This window comes from Cataglyphis hispanica, chromosome 23 (genome assembly GCF_021464435.1).
Source record: "Cataglyphis hispanica isolate Lineage 1 chromosome 23, ULB_Chis1_1.0, whole genome shotgun sequence".
In the NCBI taxonomy this organism is placed as follows: domain Eukaryota; kingdom Metazoa; phylum Arthropoda; class Insecta; order Hymenoptera; family Formicidae; genus Cataglyphis; species Cataglyphis hispanica.
The window spans coordinates 3,085,392-3,105,329 of record NC_065976.1 but is presented as its reverse complement, the minus strand read 5'-3'; the positions used below and the strand labels follow the sequence as shown (position 1 = coordinate 3,105,329).

Here is a 19,938-nt window from a genome sequence, read left to right as displayed (position 1 = left end):
TGAGAAAATAATATCTTAATCATTAAATTATATTGAAAAATGAAATATTTTGATAATAGAGAAAAGTAAATTGGGCAGATATTTTAATTTAAAATATTATTTGACTTATCGAGATAATTAATAATTATTAATCTCGTCCACGGACAGCTTGGAACCACTGAGAGGATATCTAGGGGAGGACATTGAGATCGTCTTGCCGGATAACTTGACAGTATACGACATCGACTGGCTTGCGGTGTGGTGCGTTGAATACAGACACAATTTCGGCCACGTTTTAATTCCAAAGGACCTCGATGTTCCTCCGGCTCTCGGCCAGACGAAAATTACGGTAAACTAAAATGAGTTCTCCAATCCGTCGGCTTGATATACGCTCCGAACTTTGGTACCTTACGTACCCTCATTAATGTCCAACTATGAAACGATAATAAACGCGACTTTGAGCGACACGACGAAAAGCTTCGTTTTATGTTATACAGACGTATTGAATACACTGTGAAGAGGGACATTTACGTTTTTACTTGATAAAATACACCTGATAATTCTACCGCTAATATTTAAGGTTTAATGGAACTCGTGTTAGCTTTTGCTTTTGGTTATTTTTAAACGGCTGCGTATCTCTTAAATAATATACCAAAGGATCGTAAATTTTATTATAATAATAACTCAATTTGTATATCTTTTATCTGTATAAAATTATCACATTTACATTATTTAAATTCGCTCACTATAACACTACAGTAAGTTCAATGATCTTATTTTGTTAATAACATTGTTCTCGATTTTCAAATGGAACAGCCGCCATGGTGGTACAATCCAGTAAGTACAATGCACGATCGATGTACGGATGATTTTGCTATATGACGGATGATAATTCGCCGATAATCATAAATCACAGGTTGCGATTTCTCCTCTTTCAGACGAGCAGTACACCGACGCCCAAGCCAGTGAACAATTGTAAGGAGATGCTGGGGGGCCGTGTTCAAGTGACGTGGGAACTGATGGGCGAGGACGTACAAATACGGATCTCGGGCCGCATCAGGGAGGATCAGTATGTAGCGTTCGGGTTGTCGGGTAAGGATGGCCAGGCCGAGATGATCGGCGGCGATGTCGTCGTGATCGGGTACGATAATAGAACTGGCAAGTTCATCGCCGAGGATTACTACATGTCGGACATCGCTCAGTGCGACGGCAAGAGGGGCGTGTGTCCGGATGAGAGGATCGGGGGAAGGAACGATGTGATGTTCGTGCACGGAGAACGAAAGAACGGCATAACAACTGGTACTGTCTATCGTATAAACTTTATAATTTATTAGCGATAGAAACAGAGAGAATATTATTGCGGCTAATTGCGCGTTTATTCCCTTCGATATTTTATTTTTTTGTACGGTTCAATATTGATTTCTCGCATGAGAGATATAAGAGTTAATATTACCTAATTATAGTAACAAAAATTAATCATAAGTAATTTGTGCGCTCCATAATTTTATAGAGTAATAAAACGGCGTCAAATAAGTGCATATTTGTAATTTTATTAAAAGATTTGTTTTTCAATAATGCTTGTATAATAGTATATATTGATTAATCTTTAATATTATTGACGACTATATTTAAATGCCATTTGTCTATCAGTGCAAGATTATTTTTGGAAGCATTCACGTTAAAATTGAAGAACTTATTATATAATAAAACAGAGAAATAATTATTGCTTTTCGTGCGATTTATTTTAATTATAGTTACGTATACGCGACCGCTGAGGACCAACGAGCCTGTGCAGGACAAGATGATTCCGGAAAGGGAAACGAGCGTGATTGCTGCCATCGGACCACTGAATGCACGGGGCGAAGCCAATGCTCATGAGAGATTCGATAAGACCACTGAGGATATTCGTATCGATTTTACGTCAAACAATGTCCACGAGTGTACAAATTCCCTATACAATATTCCGGACACTCCTGAGATCGAATCCTGGAAACCGGCTGTTATTAAGGATAAGGATACTTTCACAGCTAGAATTGGACCGACTGGTTCGAAAAAAGGATATTCGCGAATAACAGGTATTGTGTTCATGATGTATATTGTATAATTATGTATTTTTATTTAATTTTTATTTTATATCTTAGTTTCTATTTAACAACTAAGGCTATGTCCTATATTAATTGTATGTAAAATTTCTCGACAGTGAAGACAGATTAAAATTTAATTTAAATATATATATATATATATATATATATATATATATATATATATATAATGTTCTTCTTTAATCAAATAAATATAATTTATATAAAGGTTAATAAATTTACTTATGTATTTTTTTAAATATACGATTTGAATACTTTCTGTTTATATCTGATTTTTAAATATTTAAATTATGAATGTGTTATAAAGCAATTTCTAAGTTTTTTTCTGTATATAATCTTGTAGGAAAAAAATAATCTCACAAAGAATAGAATTTATTTATACTTTTTAGAATTTATTTACACTTTTGTCGCTTAAAGGAATAATGTTAAAAAATATTAGTACAAACATTGTGATAATCTTAAAATTGTTTGTGTGTACTTCGTTTTTTATACATAAAATCTTAATATAATAATGCTTAAAGTTATGCTGAACTTTATTGTAATATAGGTACACCTTCTTGGGGCATTGCATGGTATATCAATGACTTGTTGATCCCGGAGATCACCGTCAAGCGAGGTCAAACTTATACCTTTATTGTAGAGGGTGGAAATGATACTTCCAATCCTGCTAAGTGAGTTGTATTCTGATTCGCGATGACATCTCAAAGTATACGTACATTTTAGATCTATATCCCCGCTACAACATTGATACGTAATGTTCATCGATAGATATCATCCCTTCTACATAACTGACAGTCCGGAGGGTGGTTTTGGACAGAAATCTGAAGCGGAACAAATGGAGCAAAAGGTATTTGCTGGCGTGAAGTATGATTCCACCGGATATCCCTTTCCGACTGCAGCAGGCCGTTACTGCGAATGGGTCCGCACCACGGTGGACAACGCAGATAACTATGAGACGTTTGAAAGCTTCTTTAAAACGCTCGAACTCAAGTGCGAGAAGGGTGAACCTGCCAAGCTCATATGGACAGTAGAAAAGGATACACCGGATTTAGTTTATTATCAGGTATGTGAATTTTTATTTTAAGGAAAAATTGAAGGACAGAGAGTCAACCAATTATTTGCATAAAGATCAAAATTATTTCAACGATATAAAAATAGCTTTTTATTAAAAGTTATTTGATTATACATTTTTTTAAATATGTTATATAAAACTTTTTATTAACTTTTATATATCTTCTTCAGTGTTATACGCACAATCATTTGGGCTGGAAGATCAATGTGGTTAGCTCAGCCCTGTCGCAGGGAAATATTAACAGCATCAATCAAGTTTTGTCCGGGTTTACAACGTTTGTAACATCTATCATCGCATTCCTTTTATTCTCGAGATGAATTGTTAGGGTTTCTTCTTTTTACGCGGAACAAGTGATGGAAGACGAAGATAATGAAAGATGGTCGATTTAAGATCACGAAAATTATACACACGATTATTAAATCGACGAAACACATACAAGGTTGTAAGAAAGTATTTAGCATGTAAGAGATTTACTTTTAAGATAAAAGATTAGCAAAATATTTTTAAGACCTATCAGATTCAAAATATTTCATATTATATGATATATATTATATATAATATATACATATACATATACAAACACACACACACACACACACACACACACACACACACACACACACACACACACACACACACACACACACACACACACACACACACACACACACACACACACACACACACACACACACGCATACATGTATGCAGACATGTACACAGAGACGCTAAATTTCAATATTCTTTAACAATATAAAATCGAACTGAGACAATAATGATGAATTGGGTAATCAATGAGATTCTGACAATAATTGTGATCAGATCTGATTAATCAATGATATATTCTGACAATAATTACGATCAGGACTGGATAACCGAAGAAATTCTGACAATAACGAACGGGCGTTTATTATTAGGAGAAGGATAAATGATATCCAGGGTTGAGCTGATTAGTATATATGATTACATCTACATATAAAATTTGATGCAGGAAAGATGAAAGCATCAACAGTACATGTACAATGTAAATTTTGCACAAAGCTATAGTTGATCTTAATGTAACTTTAAATCGACAATAGTATGTAAGAAGTACATTTATAAATGCTGTCGACTTGACAATAATACGTAGCATAGTCAATGGGAGAGGATCGCTAACGAAATGTGAATTATGTACAAGAAAGTAAAGCAAAAAAGTAATATTTAAGGGTGATGCAGGTTACAAACTATCCCCTATACGTGTAACAATGCTATAATATGTATATACTATATAGAGTGTGGACCTTCCTAAAACGGAATGAAAGTATAAAATGTGCCTTGGGTACAGATAAATAAATGTCTCTTTACAAGGATTAGGACCCACTCGGCAAAGGGACACCGTGCAGTACTTTGGAACTGGTCTCTTGTGCGTGAAGCGTATAGCATATAGGTAAAAAGCTATAGTTTATATTATATTTTTAGAAAATATTATAGAAGAAACTCCGTTTTTCAAAACTGTTTCTTCAAATATTCAATACGATTTTAATTAAACAGTTATTTATAGAGTGACATAATTATAATTGCACATTTGTATGTGGAATTAAAAAATAATTTTCCGCAAATTATATAAATTATATAAAAGTTGCGTGCGCGTATAAAATTGTTAATAAAGAAAAACGGTCTGTGGCAAATCTACTTATAATCAATAATCGCGAAACGTGCAAGGGATATATGCAACCAAGAGAAATCAGTGGAATATATAATCAATTTAGGGTAGTGAATTTAGTGTAATGTTTCTCGCGTAAAAATTTTCAATATATGTCCAGCTCCTAAGTGCCGAGGTGTCCACAAAATTTACAGCAGAAAATTATTTGCTTACACAAAGACCAGTCTATTTAATTACATGCGCATACATATATATATATATATATATATATATATATATATATATATATACATACATATATACACAAGTATCATACACATACAGAACAGAAAACTCTGAAACTTAGATTATCTATAGCTTTACGAAGGGTGAGACGTAAAAAATGTTAAGATCATTAAGTAGGGCCTCGTACTAATTACTGTGTACGTAAATAAATGACAATAATAATACACACTTAATCTCGATGTTTGTGTCGCTGAATTTTCAATATGACAATATTTGAGAGCAATCTTTGAAAGATCAATAACGAAATATCTTTGCTCGAAATGTAGATTATCGCTATATTTTTCATTCTTTTGTTTTCTTTTTCTAAAAAATCCTTTGAAAGTAACAGATTCTAGTTTGTAAGCGGATAAAACTCCTACTTCTGTGAATGACAATAATAAAATATCAACTTGCAGGATTTTCAATATTGAAGCGGGCTGCTCCCAGAAATGGCTGTGTGTTTTACTTTTTTTGATCATTATATATTTAAAGCTCGAAAATTTACATAACGAATTAAACATGTACGGATCAATCATTCGATTCTATAAATGTACGAAACAAAATATAAACCGTGTACTATATTCTGCAATAAAGAATAAGTCGTAAGTCACATAGGTGAAGTGTTCCATATTCGCATAATACATGTACAGATAATATATAGAGACAATAACATACATACAATATATAAATAAATATATCATTCGTAGAAACTGTAGGTACAAATAAAATTTTATTATAATTTCAACAATGAATAAAGTTAAGCTGAAACATTTAATAAGCTTTACCTCAAGTATAAGTACAAATATTTGATTCTTTTCTCAAAAGTTTTCTTGTGTTTTTTTTTAGAACGTTACTTGTTTAAATTTTGTTTTAAAAAATTACATTTAACAAAAAAAGAAAAAATTTATTTCTAAAATACAGACAAAAAGTTAATAATTTTTATGTACATCTTTTAAAGTCGAATTTTATTTGCTTGTTCGAGAATTTTATTTGTTCTCCCAATGATGATGTTTAGCATTCAATTTATGTCATTTTTTCTCATTCCCATTTTTCCAGGAGCAGCCCGATAACGTCCCAAGTTGTTAGTTCATAAGTGACAAATAATAGCTTAGATCCTAAGAAAACTTTTCAACTATATTACTGTACATTAATACGTATAAAAAGGAGATAAAGGAAATGTATTTACGAGAGCATTTTCTGGAGACTAAATTGAAAATAGTCATCCGGCATGGCATGCGAGCGGCTATATCGTCAATGTTGTACAGTTTCAAACGTGATTTCGAATTGTAATAGCGGTAACATTTAGCATGTAATGTTCTTACAGTTTTAGTCTTATCTTTAAATTAACATATACTAAAACGGTCTATTTATAAGCTTCCATCCATGCACGATTACTATATGTATAAGGTACGTGCAGAGCGACAAAAGTGTGCAATGGGATAGAATGCAACTTAAAATGTATCTCACATTATCACGTATGGATTATTGAATGTTTATGCAATTTTCCATAAGTAACGGAATTCCGACAAGAATTAAATATATAATCGCATTAATAGGCAGATTTTACAAAACAGTTTCGAAATGACATCTTTAGCATATTTTCCGTTATATTTCAAATTTATGCCCTTTTTTTTAGATTTTATACTTTCGCTTTTTGAAACATTTTAAGCAATATTATTCAAGTATACTACAATTATTTTATGATAATATCGATTTATTTTTAACACAAACACTAATACTTAAACTAGGAATTATATTATTAATTATATATATAAGTTCTATTATTAATATGAATCAGTTATTAATGATTGGTATTGGTAATTAATATGTATTTTATAGTTATATTGCCATTCACTCGTAAAATATTTTAACGTTTAACGAAATTAACGCGATATTGCAGAAATTTCTTATGCATTTTCGTTTTATTTTTTTTCTTATTACTTATGCATTTCAAAATTAAACACAACTTTGCGTATACTTGCGCAGATTAATAATTTCGACAATATATTATAAAAACAATTGTTTAAATACGAATGGTCTTGTAATTCCTCGGTAAAAACGAATAATTATAGTTATAAGAGATCGAGGATAATTATTTTAAACTTTGCATTTAAGCAAAAATTGAGAAGCATTGTTAATATGTATGGAATAAGAAAAAGATGAATCATATTACGCTCAATATCTTTGCAAATATTGCGTTTCATAAAAGATTTTTTTTTGTGGTGTGCAATGTGTAAAGTATGGCAATTTTGGGACGATTGCAACAACATAAGCGATACTTATTTTTTTCTTTATATCTCTATGTTGTACATACATAGCTACATCTAGAAGAAAATGCGAGATATCATTAGGCCGAGTTAGTTAACGAAAAGAGAAGAATCAAAAAGGAAAAATTTATTAAACTATGATTTTTCAATCTCCGAGAAAAATAAATAATTGTGGACTTCATAATTTAAAGATGTTAAAACAAATCTTGAAATATTTTTTTATGATTTTAAAAAATTAGATCTCCAATTTACGACAAAAAGTAATACTTTCCGTTTAGTTAATTCTTTACAGCGCTATCAATTAAGATTTTTCAAATTTAGGTACTTTATATAGCTGATAATTCTATTAGTTTTCTTAGTTTCTTATTGTCTTATTGTCTCATTGTCTCTTTCAGTAAATTCAAGTTTTGTCAATAGATAAAAAAAAATTGACAGTTTAGTAACGCTAACGGATGTTGATATTGATATTCGATTCTCGGAATGAATCAAAGAGAATTATTCTTACGAGAATCAATGATTTTATTGGAAAAAATCTGATAAGGCGGATAATGGTTATCTCGAAAAGCACCTTTTATGTACATATATCATTACACGCAAGAAATGCATCTATTAATATTGTAGGGCGTTTCATGATTAGATTGGAATCGGTAAACAAGATTGATCGTCTCACACGACTTGTCGCCGCGCCAGTCGAATTGTATCTGAAAAACATTTAAATTGTCAACCTTTTGTTTCTCTTCAACGTTTATGTGTTAGGCTAGCTTGTAACTAACAATTAACTTTCACACTTAATCGTCTAATCGTTATTCCCTCTATTCGAGGAGACAGGACACTCCCGTCTCGAATAAATACATGATTCGTTAATACGCGTGCAAAATTACTCGCGCCGATCTCCCGATGCGCATCAAGTTGTATTAGGGACGAATTTAAATTCGAAATTGTGCAAATAATTATGGAAGCGAACATTTGCACGTGACACTTCTTTTATGGAAATAAACGTCAGGATAACTGTTACGTAGCATCGCGCTGAAAGATGAAAAATAATAATCTCGTCGACTGACATTATTAGATAAGTCCATTTAATCAATTTCGTAAATATAGAAACAACAAACATATGACTAAAAAATGTCGGAAAATCCAACAAAATTATTTAAACATGCTTGAGCATTTTTTGTTAGCCATTTTTTAGACTTATACTCACAGTATAGAGCTTCGCAACTCTTTAAGATTTTGTATCTTCCAGCGCGGACACATACGTGATATTGAATACTTTTTTGTCTCTTCAGGCAACGGTCTCTCCGTTTGATGTATTAATCCATAATGCTTTTTTCTCATCTATATATATATATATATATTAGAGAAAGTTATTCTAAATAATATCTATATCTGTTTATTCATTCCCTTTGAGAGTTAACTCGTCTAGAAGGTATTAAGATATCGAAGCGCACGATTTTCCCTCGTGTTGCGAGCAACCACGTAAAATAATCACTTAATAAGTCAATCCTTACCGTTTAAATCGTAATTTGACATATCTTATAAGATAAAAGAAAAAGTATTGTCGTGGAGTATTACGTGAACGCTGTAAAATTTTCGGTCATAATTTAAATAGGAGATACTCTGTCGAAAATGTTAATTTTCTTTATATAGTCTATATGTAACATACTGTTTCGTAAATATCTCGGTTGATTTATTAGCGTTATTTGAAAGGCGCATGCTTGTGATGTGCAAAATTACGTTAAACGTTTGAAGGAAGATAAATTCTTTTTTCAAAAAGAATATTGCTCTCGCCGACAAAAGAAATGCACATCGTTCTCTTTGACAATAGAATAAATTATTTAATGAACCGTTCAATTAACGACTTTTTGATATACAATATTCATTTATATGAAATGTAATTTCTTATTTCAGAATATTATTCTTGTATTCTTGTATTGATGTTAATTCGTTGTCGTGCGTGAATTTCTATATTCGATGATATTGTGTAATTTGATCAGGATACAAATAAGTGTATTAGAAGTGTCTATCAACTGTCATCGAGTTCTAAGTATCGCTGCGAAATGTATCTCAGGATGTTTCTGCTCTTTTTTCATGAGTTTTGTCACGTTTCATACATTAATCTTAATGGCTTTGATAGAGCTATATTTATTAATATTATTGGGTAAATGGAACATATATAAGTAATCACGAAGTATATGATATATTATGATTATGAATTATTGAACATTATATCAAATTTTATATTCACTTCTTGTGGTTGACAATAAACTGGTTTTATAAAAAAGAAAAAGGTTGAAGAGACTTACATTTAATATGTCTGTTTAATGCACGATGGCTATAAAAATGTTCTATAATATAAATAACATATCACTGTACACATATAGTTTTTTTTTCATACAGTAAATGTACTAGACAAAATATATTATGTATTTAAAATCTATTTTGGATATCCCCAAGGATCTTTCTTTTGATCCATTAGAATGAGAGAAGATTCACAGATCTTTTTGAATATTTCACGTAATCTTCCTTTTGAGAATACCTATAGGAAGATATTAAGTTAATACATGTATATTTTTGTAGAGTTCATGTATAAATATATTTCAAATGATTTATATTTTGCTGTTAATACATACTTTGTATAGTTGATGTTGCTCAGAGGCGAGTATGTCTGCCAGTTGAATACAGCCGTCATGCTCGTTCATTTCTGACATAACCGAATGTAGTAAAAGTGTGACTTTAGGAATGCAAAATTCACGCAGCTTCTGCAACTGATGTTCTCTGAGCTCGCCTTCAGATATGCACGATTCGCCGTTGCTGTTTTTGGAATCGATGAGCCAACCGCCATCAGGGAACAACAGAACATTAAATAATAACTGTTTCACAGCCTGAAAATGGATATCCATAGATATTTTATGTTTCTGTTATATTTTTTCTTAATATTTCTTACCTTTGTGTGATGCTGCATCGTAGATTTCCATCTTTCCAATTCTTGATTATACTGTGTCTTTCTATGATCATATGCAACTTTTTCTGTAAAAGTGGCATATGTTGATAATTCCTCTGGTGGCACAGGTTTACCATGATGATAGTGAGAGAACCATTCGTCGAAACCTTCCTGGGCGTCAAGGTACGTCTTATAACAGAGATACTCTCTTATCGAAGCAGCCGCTTGTTTGGATAAATTATTAGTTATTGTAAGATTCGTGAGTGTGCATTCCATACCCGAATATTCGGCCATAACCGATTCAATTGAATCTGATGGTATCTATAAAACATAAATAAATAAATATCATTTAATTATAAATTAATCAAAGCAATTTACATAGCTTATATTGTGTATTATTTCTTGATTTGTACCTTATTAAACGCTTTCCGCGCTGCATCGAGCTTCTCCTTAGTTAAGAAATATCTAATGAGCGCGTTTGTCTGCCGTAAAGCTTCTTCTCTCTGATTTTGATAAAAAATCAGCCAATCTAATGCATTAATCTTATCCATATCTGCATCAGTTATAGTTCCTTTCAGATCCATTGGTTCGGATTCTATGTCTTTCTTACGTATATTTTCCACCACTAATTTCGTGATCGCTTCTATATTCAAATTTGCATCCTCTGCTGCGCGTAAACATCTTTTGCGCTGTTCATGCTCTTTAACATCTTCTAAATAACGGGCATAATTAGTTATTTGTTCCTCTTGAGGCAGTGTAGCTGTATAGAACGCGACTAAAGTCGGGTCGCCTATCTCTATAAGAACACAAACATATGCCAGTAATACTTTGTCTTCTACTTTATCTTTTGTACTTCGCCCGATTTGTCTAAAGAATAATATTAGATGTGCCAGGAATCTGAGGAATTGCGAATCACAAATTCCGACATCAATCATAGTTTCAATTTCCTCCATTAGTTTTGGTATTTGATCTAATATTATATATTTTTGTATTAAATGATCAGGTTTATTAGATTGGGCCCGTATTACTGAATTTTTCGATGCATGCAATCCCTTGAATGCGTCCTCTAACGAGATTTCGTTTTTCCAATATTCTTCTGGCATAGGACTATACATTTTCACCATCATTGATCTCAATGCTGATTCGACTTTGATATCTAGAAGAGTCTTCACATATGCCCACAATGCATCTTGCCAAGATGATGCTATCTGTAGTAGTAGTTGGACATTTCCACAAAGACTTGCAAATATGGCACGATAAAATATACCTGTATAGCAGAAATCTCTTATTTATATTCATGTTATATTCATATAAATAAATATAAAATTAAATTTATAAGATGCATTATAAGTTAGTATTAATTAAAAACTGAATAATATTTATGATTAAAATTTTTATAATTTCTTATTTAGGGGGGATAATATAAATTAATATAATTTATATATATATATATATATATATATATATATATATATATATATAAAAGGATGTTTTGATAGTTTTTATATTAATAATTTATATTATTTTTTATAATGCATACAATTGCACAATGACACACATTAGCATGCCGAGATAAGATTTTCATATACAAATAGAGTGTAGCAGTTAAAGAGATATTTACCTATGCGTTTATCTTGAGACAGTTCCCAAGCACACATCTTCCAAAGACTTCTATTGGGATTCCCTTCAATTGGTAATTTAATGTCTGTAGATGGATTATTGTAATTTGGATCATGATTAGGAATCCAGCCCAATAAACAAGCAGCTCTCCAAGGTTGACCACAATGCATAGCTAATGCTTGTGCTTTTTGAAGACGTCCACAACGTACCTACAATAGATAATTTTTTAAAGTACAAGACGATTATACTTTATTTCTTCTTCCAAATTATACTTATGGCTATATATTTTTGTTGAAAGTGTGCAAATTTTTATAACTGATTATATAAAAAAAAAATATAGTTTATTTATACCTCTATAAACATTCTTTTTTCAAGTCTGGCATCATCTTCTTTGTCTAGATCATGTAATTGTCTACCTTCTCGTATTGGTGCATCAGGATCAAGAAATGATACTAGTGGTCTGGATGAGCTAAATGAAATTCCTAAACTTTTATTGTGCAATTGATGAACTGTATTCTCCCAAGCCACTGTCTTATCGGTAAAAAGTTCTACAGTTGGATATCTATCTGCTTGATCTAGAGCATTCTTCTCTAACCAGTCAATAATCAATTGATATTCCCTAATATAACTCTCAGATTTATACAAATTTTCTATAACATTCTTTTCAGAAATATAATTATTATTTATATGTCCATCGTGTTCCATTTGAGTAGATAAACCGGCACTACTTATACGGTTTTGATAAAGGCAATATATTAATCTCCATGTATTTCTCTCGCTCTCTAAAGAAATTTCCTCTTGAGCTATTTCCATATTTTCAACTTTTGATTGCATATCTATCAAGATAAATAGTAATATTGTTTCAATGAAATTTTTAATATGCACAAAACGCTTGCTATAATTATTATAAAATATAAAATATAATTGAATAAAGATATATATATATATTTTTCTGTACCTCTCATTATATCCAATGTGTCTGCACAATTCTGTATAAAATCTCCGATCGTATCAAAGATCTGTGTTTCAGAAAAGTGTGCTTGCATGCTCTGCAAGAAATCATAATAGAGTTTCGCTTTAGCTTCTCGCCACGGTTCATTCGCTTTTAAAATTGCTCCAGTCGCTGCACTATCATCCATCATTTCTCTGATAGTGATATCATTTTTTTCCAAGCGTGCCATTATATTGCAAATTTCGTTAATCTTGTGGTGGAAATGCAATTATTCATAAAACCATTTGTACAGGCAGTCAGCCGGTATACGCGTTTCAATGAAATATTGTTGTTTGGGCAAAATTTTTCACGCATGCGCGGCAATGTAATGTCAGTAATGGTGCTTTTACATTTATCGTACGACAAGCTTTGCTGGACGTATTGATTGGTTGACGTTGCGAGCAACTTTCGAAACCATAGAAATTTTCTATCTGATAGCCAATCAACATACATCTGACACATGTGACTAAACTGACGAATATAATGTCCTAAAGCGCAGACACGACATCTCTCTTTCTCTGTTTTCTGATACATTATTCAAATTCAACTTCAACAATTTATTTCGACAGTAACGGTAGTAATTGTCAGCTGTCATTTTAAGATTAAATCAAAACAATTGGATAACAATGATGGATAACAATGAGGTAAATTTATTTTTGACAAGTTTTACTTTTTTAATATTAAATAAAATAATGCTTCAACTTTATTATTAATTGTTGATGATATAAAATATAAATTATCAATAGCTATTATTATTAGATGATAATAATTTCGTAAGATAATGCATTAATTATATTAATTAAAAATAGGCAGTATCACTTTCATACAATGATTCAATTTCTGCTGCAACTGGTGTCATAAAGTGTCAGAATGGGAACGTGTCTGTTGAAGAGAGCTTGTTGCTTCGACACTTGCAAAGAAGCATATCGGAAACAACAGAAGAGAATGTTACATTTACAAAGGAGATTACTAGTTTGTTATCCAAATTACATCTTGAAGTTGAGATGCTGCCAAATGATGTGAAAGAAGGTTTGGAGAAATTGTCTTTGATTTTAAATGCCGAGAAGTTATTTGAATTTGATGAAACTGCGCTACGTGTAATTAGAGAACGTAAGATTATAGAGGAAAAAAGGCGACAACGAGACGAGAAACGAATGTCAGTGATATATGATAAATTACTTAGAAGTTCTATGAGATTACAGACAAAGCTCGATCATCTGCAAGATGCAGTTGATTCTCTCCAGAATACTATTGACACTACAGAGAAGGATAAAGACACTTTATACTGTAACAAGGTTCTATTATCTACAAAATTGAAAGAATATCAACAAGCTGTGGAGAAATTAGAAACAGATTTAAATGATATGCAGATTGATGAACTTTATCCCGAGAAGATATTAAATAAATATAAATTATACTTAGAAAGCACAAGCAAATTGGCAGATGTTAATCAATCACTTGCTCAATACGATGAGTTACCGCCTAATTTATTACAAGCTAAATTATTATTAGAAAACAAAAGGAAAGAGTATAAAAACTTAGAACAACTGTTTTTAGAAAAGACTCAATGATTTTGATTTTTGTTCTTAAACTTATTTGTATATTCCAGTATCTATAATACATTTTTTTCTTTTCATAAATTATTACTTTGTAATTATTAATATATGTTATAAGTAAAAAAATTATACATGTGCCACACATAATTATAAAAAAATTTTACAAAATTCTTTTTTATTTTTAGAAACCATATTTCGATTTTGTTTGTTTTCGTGCCATTCTATTCTGAGACCATTGATTTTTCAGTTCTAATTCCATAGCTTTTGCTTGATGCGCTAGATAAGTTATTTGATGTTTCTTCTTGGATTGTGAATTAATTCCACAACTTTGCATAGATACTGGCCTCTGCACAGGTTCCTCTGTCAATGCCTTCACTAACCACTCTCTTTGATCTGGTTTTATATCTTCACCATTTATTTCAATAATATCTGATGTTGTCATCTCTTTGCGTTTTGTACCTCGTTTTCCACAAAGATACTCGATTGCTTTTTCATCAAAGGCTACATTACCTTGCATATCAACATTATATTCTTGCTCAGGGACAGGTAGTTTTGGACCAACTTCTGCTTTGTTTTTTAATAATATTTCTTCCTTAGGTAAATTTATAACATTACTTGTTAACGTTTTGCTTGAATTACTCGATTGATTATTTGTTAAAATATCAGAATTAATGGAGGAAGAATTATGTATTGTATGATCTATATGTTTTACAAGTGAGGCTTCTTTAGCACTCGACTTATATATAAGATCATCTGAAGATAACTCTAGATCTAGTAATGCTGATACAGAGTTGTCCAATATATTTTTATTTGTATCTAATCCAAAGAAATCTACTGATGTATCTTCTTCATCATCATCAAAACTCGATTCATTCGATTTATCTAAAGTTTGTTTTTTTATTTTAGAATCATTCTGACTTGTACTAGATTTCCTTGTTATTTCTGATTGTTGAATATTTGCTCGTGCTGTTGCATTCTTGACAGTTTGAGGTATTAAAGGTTTACGTGTAGTCTCATGTTTTGGTGCTCCTAAGATTGCAAAAAGTCCACAGCCTTTCTAAAATAATGAGCAATTCATGAATTTTAATCTCATCAAGTAAAGTTATATTTGAAGGAATCTTTAAAAACTTACTTGTGATGACTGTATCATCTTAGCAGGTTTTTCTTCCCTCTCTTCCTCAAGATCCTTAAACTAATATATCAAATAATGTAGATATAATTTAACAATTTATATTTTGTATTTATGCTTGCTATATCTATGATGCATACCTCTGATAAAGAAGGCACTGATATTTTCACAGTCTGCTTTTTTGTTGGCTTTATGAATTGATTTTCTGTTTTATTTTGCAACAAGATATCATCCTCATTCTCTTTGATATTCTTTGCGGAACTTAAATTTCTAGGTTTTGGTAGCATATTGAGTAAATCTTTCACGTTATGTTCTGTATCGTCGTTTTCTTCTTTCTCATCCTTAAACTAGTATATTATTAAATAATATAGATGTAATATTTATAAAAAAAATAATTTATATTTTCTATGTATTCTGTACAAATACCTTCCCCTCGTTTTCAGAATCCTCATCACTGCTGTCATATGCTACAAGACTCATCTTTAATAGACTAATATAATTTACACTTGCTTGTGTACACTCACAGGCACTGTTGAGGAGATACTCAAGGCTCGAAGAGTCGAAAAGTCTCGAGATTACTGGATTTAGGATTACTGGATCACTCAAGTTGCTGCTGCTGATGTATATCTCGTTCGCGTTATGATTGTATACTTCAGAATTGACTAAAAAGATTACTAATTTATCGACATAGTTGATTATCTAGTATCGGTACTTGTAATAGCTGATGTATGTACAGTAGCGTCAACTGGATTTTAAAGCCGTGGCGGAACTGCATGGCCAAGTTTATTTTTTGGTGCTACGGTAAAACGGCCGATTAGTGTGTATCCGTGATAATCCATAATTGTGGATCAAAATTGCAATAAAATATTATGGATTTATTAATGTTTTATTAGCTGCGTGCGTAATGTTTTATTATTTTAATATATACTACAGATTATACTATAGATTATATATATATATATATATATAGATAGATATATAATCATCATTAAATATTAGACAGAGATAGCATGCTTTGCATTCTGTCTCCGTCTTTTCATCCCCTCTTCTAAAGAAGCCTTCATTAATTGAGAAAAGAAAAATAGAGGGACTGAAACGACAAAGATAGATGATGATACAAAGCATGCTATCTTTGTCTAATATTTGACGACTTTCATTCTTTAACACTGGATCTAGATACTGTGTCATAGTACATAAAATATTTCGGCAACGAAATATCAACCACCATGTATTATGTATTACGCGGCGTAAATACTGGCGCGCTGTCATTTACATACTTCGACTTTGTTATCATTAGCGCGACGACACTCGAGTAGGAAGGTGGTTTTGCGAGACGCTCCGACATTCTCTAAACGCGATCGCGATCAGTATCGGGAAATTATTTGCTATTATAATTAATAATTAAATATAATTAATAATTATATTTAATTATTAATTATATTAAATATAAATATTTATAAATAATTATAAATATAAATAATTATAAATATTTTTTATAAATAATATGTAATTATATCCCCTCATATATATATATATATATATATATATATATATATATATATATATATATATATATATATATAGTGACAATAGGTCTCGAATCACATATTTCGTAATTTAATGAAATAAATTATTTTATTAATTTAATCAAATAAAAATTAAAGTAATAGGAAACCAAATAATAAATTATTGTATCGTTATAATTTTTACGGACAATAAATATTTTTTTCTAACAATACATAGAATCAAATATATTTTGTCCACGATGCTGTATCATTTGACTTTTTGACGATCTAAATATAATTTAAATTAAGAACATCCTTTAAAATGATTAAATCGAATAATTAACATAACGATGATGAGCATGATACATTAATCGTTTAATAAATAATTACTTTATAATTTTCAAATACTTATATAATTTAATATTTTGTCATAGTGCGTAAAATATTTCGGCAGCAAATAAGCACAATACCTAATATAATGCCTGGCCTTGGCGATATAAACATTGGCGCGCTATTGTTTATCACGGCTTTGTTGTTATTCATACGGCGACACTCGAATAGAAAAAAACTGTGGTGGGGTGAGACGCTCAATTCTTTTCCTACGTATTATCATTCGCTCAACAACTCTCGAACAATAAAGTAGCAGTGCGAGATACTCAAATTTCTTTCCTAAACGCGATCGTGACAAGTACCGCGAAATAATTTGATAAGATTAATAATCAGTTATCTTTTACATACCTTAAATAATATATAATTATATTACAACGATAAATCTCAAGGCGCATATGGTGCGTGATGTATATACGTTTAATCAAGAGTTAAAGTGATAGAAATTAAAATTGTAAATTATTGTTTTGGCGTGATTTTTCTCTTTCTTTATAAATAATAATTATTTTTTTTAAATATTTAAAGTTTAATTATATTTTGATTGACGCTTTATCGTTCGATTTTTTTTGTGTGAAACGGGCATTCGATCGTGCCGAAATTCGAAAGTGCGGGAGTGTCGTTGAAAGTATCGCGCGTACAAGTGCGGAAGTATTTTTTAATAAAAGTGCGGGAGTGCCGTTTCTTTAAAGAATCGCGCGTGTGAATCAACCTGAGAGGAGGAGGAGGCCTAGGACAGGCATCTTGCACCAGCGGAGCAACCCAAGGGTGAATATTTATTATTTGTATATTAGTTATTAAAAATCGTGTACGCGCATTAATTTGGTCTTATTATTTGAATGAATTAAACAAGAGAAAATTAGAAAGAAAGACTTTTATATAAACAGTTTATTATTAAAAAAATAGTCTTTTTAGAATTTATAAACTTGTTTCATAGTTATGTTTCTGTTAATTATCGTACGCATCAAATATAAATTTCGTCATGTAAAATAATAATTTTTTGAAATATTAATTATATTTTGATCGCTGCTTATTCAATTATAATTTTATATTTGTAATTTCATATTTGTTACAGACAACGCAGCCTCAAGCCCAACAACTCCGCTGTTGCGCATCAGTGCCGGTGAGTGATAAACTTTTATTTAATTTTAAAGTAACGGATTTGTAGAGATTGTAAATATAGATTGTAGATTGTATATTGTAGATAAGTCCGTTACTTTTAAATGGATGAGCTAAAAAACGTATTAAATAATGATAACTTAACTTTTAATAATTTCTTTTGATATGCATTACATTTATTGCTTTTGATATGCATTACATCTATTGCTAAAGTAAATTAAAATCTAAATTAAAAAAGGAAGATTATAAAAAACATTTTCCTTTATAGATTTTATCTTATTTATTGAATAAAGAATGTTAGTAATTTTATCGATTACATACGTGTGTTGACTAACTTATTCTTATAACATGCGCCGATATTATCGTAATTTTTTATAGCTCATTCATCGTAGAATTTGTTTCTAGATACTATTCTTAAACTTTATTTTAACTGATATAAGACCAAATAATCAATCAATCAAGTTATCTGTAATGAATAACATAAATTAATGTTATTTATAAATTATATATTATTATATATCATTCTATAAATTAATATTATATATTATTATTATATTATTATACAAATTTTAATCAAATTTGTTTGTTTATTATAATTTATCGTGATTTTATAATCAAAATTTTGCTCGATAACTTGTCTCAGTTAAAATAAAGTTATGAACGTTTAACGAACGATCATAAAATTACACGATCGACAACGAGCGTGAAATGTTCACGCTCATCTGCCGGCGACAATAATTACCCGGAAAAAGAAGGAGTTTATCTCCTTATCGGCGCAGAAAAATCTTGCGCTTATTCGCCAGCGACAATAAATAGCCGGCGATAAAAGGAATGTGTATTTCCTTTTTTGATCTCTGATTAGAGATCGATCAGAAGTAGCCAGGAGCATCAAAAGGTAGGTCCAACTGGCCTGAAGAATGGATATAGGCTATGCAAAATAGACAGCCAATATTGGCTAAAATGTGTAGCGAGAGGTATATAAAGTATAATTAAGGTATCGCGATTAGGACACGCGAATAGGGCACATGATTAGAACGCGCGATTAAAATGCGCAATTAAGGATATGTTCTCAAAATCTCGGATTTCCTTTGGTTCAGCCAGCAAGTACGATTATTAGGGCTAAAGGGACTATTAGGATATTAAGAAAAAAGCTTGAAATAAAATAAAAATAATTAAATAATAAAAATAATGAAATTAAAATAATAAAATAAAATTAAATTAAATAAATTAAATAAACTAATAAAATTAAATTAAAATAATAAAATTATAATAATAAATAATTAGATTTATTTTTCGGGAAATTTTGAAAAATAAATCATAATACGTTATCATAACATATTGTAATATATATTTTGTGTTAAAAATTT

At 30.6% G+C, this 19,938-nt stretch overlaps 4 protein-coding genes across 7 annotated transcripts in view; 2 read left to right on the top strand and 2 right to left on the bottom strand.

Annotated features, from left to right (window-relative positions):
* LOC126857811 (protein Skeletor, isoforms B/C) overlaps positions 1-9,613 on the top strand; it is a 67,348-nt gene extending 57,735 nt beyond the window's left edge. For 3 of the 4 annotated variants that reach the window (XM_050607569.1, XM_050607568.1, XM_050607572.1), the window contains 7 exons: positions 148-328; positions 796-816; positions 918-1,278; positions 1,734-2,054; positions 2,629-2,752; positions 2,850-3,144; positions 3,324-9,613. In XM_050607569.1, coding sequence (XP_050463526.1) covers positions 148-328; positions 796-816; positions 918-1,278; positions 1,734-2,054; positions 2,629-2,752; positions 2,850-3,144; positions 3,324-3,470 — 1,450 coding nt within the window. In that variant the 3' untranslated portion in view covers positions 3,471-9,613. The remainder of the gene's footprint in view (positions 1-147; positions 329-795; positions 817-917; positions 1,279-1,733; positions 2,055-2,628; positions 2,753-2,849; positions 3,145-3,323) is intronic. The other variant, XM_050607570.1, reaches the window with a different exon arrangement.
* A 12-nt stretch (positions 9,614-9,625) lies between these two features.
* Positions 9,626-13,157, bottom strand: LOC126857810 (nuclear pore complex protein Nup107). The gene is made up of 7 exons (XM_050607567.1): positions 12,846-13,157; positions 12,239-12,723; positions 11,889-12,096; positions 10,681-11,534; positions 10,271-10,588; positions 9,957-10,208; positions 9,626-9,862 (listed from the first exon to the last, which is right to left on the bottom strand). The coding sequence occupies exons 1-7, from the start codon at positions 13,066-13,068 to the stop codon at positions 9,761-9,763; spliced, it is 2,442 nt and encodes an 813-aa protein (XP_050463524.1). The 5' UTR covers positions 13,069-13,157; the 3' UTR covers positions 9,626-9,760.
* A 192-nt stretch (positions 13,158-13,349) lies between these two features.
* On the top strand, positions 13,350-14,451 carry LOC126857868 (hyaluronan mediated motility receptor-like). The gene is made up of 2 exons (XM_050607716.1): positions 13,350-13,522; positions 13,688-14,451. Exons 1-2 carry the CDS (start codon positions 13,505-13,507, stop codon positions 14,447-14,449), a joined length of 780 nt encoding a protein of 259 aa, XP_050463673.1. The 5' UTR covers positions 13,350-13,504; the 3' UTR covers positions 14,450-14,451.
* A 114-nt stretch (positions 14,452-14,565) lies between these two features.
* Positions 14,566-16,226, bottom strand: LOC126857847 (proline-rich protein PRCC). Its single transcript, XM_050607669.1, has 4 exons — positions 15,990-16,226; positions 15,704-15,910; positions 15,567-15,626; positions 14,566-15,491 (listed from the first exon to the last, which is right to left on the bottom strand). Exons 1-4 carry the CDS (start codon positions 16,041-16,043, stop codon positions 14,616-14,618), a joined length of 1,197 nt encoding a protein of 398 aa, XP_050463626.1. The 5' UTR covers positions 16,044-16,226; the 3' UTR covers positions 14,566-14,615.
* Between the last annotated feature and the right edge of the window lie 3,712 nt (positions 16,227-19,938).

Excerpts from the sequence above, each read along its gene's own strand:
- LOC126857810 (XM_050607567.1), bottom strand. The coding sequence starts at position 13,068 with ATGGCACGCTTGGAAAAAAATGATATCACTATCAGAGAAATGATGGAT. Across the intron at positions 11,535-11,888 it reads GTCTCAAGATAAACGCATAG|GTATATTTTATCGTGCCATA; the intron begins GTAAATATCTCT and ends TCTGCTATACAG. Across the intron at positions 10,589-10,680 it reads CGCGGAAAGCGTTTAATAAG|ATACCATCAGATTCAATTGA; the intron begins GTACAAATCAAG and ends TATGTTTTATAG.
- LOC126857847 (XM_050607669.1), bottom strand. The coding sequence starts at position 16,043 with ATGAGTCTTGTAGCATATGACAGCAGTGATGAGGATTCTGAAAACGAG. Across the intron at positions 15,911-15,989 it reads ATTCTGAAAACGAGGGGAAG|TTTAAGGATGAGAAAGAAGA; the intron begins GTATTTGTACAG and ends ATAATATACTAG. Across the intron at positions 15,627-15,703 it reads CAGTGCCTTCTTTATCAGAG|TTTAAGGATCTTGAGGAAGA; the intron begins GTATGCATCATA and ends TTGATATATTAG.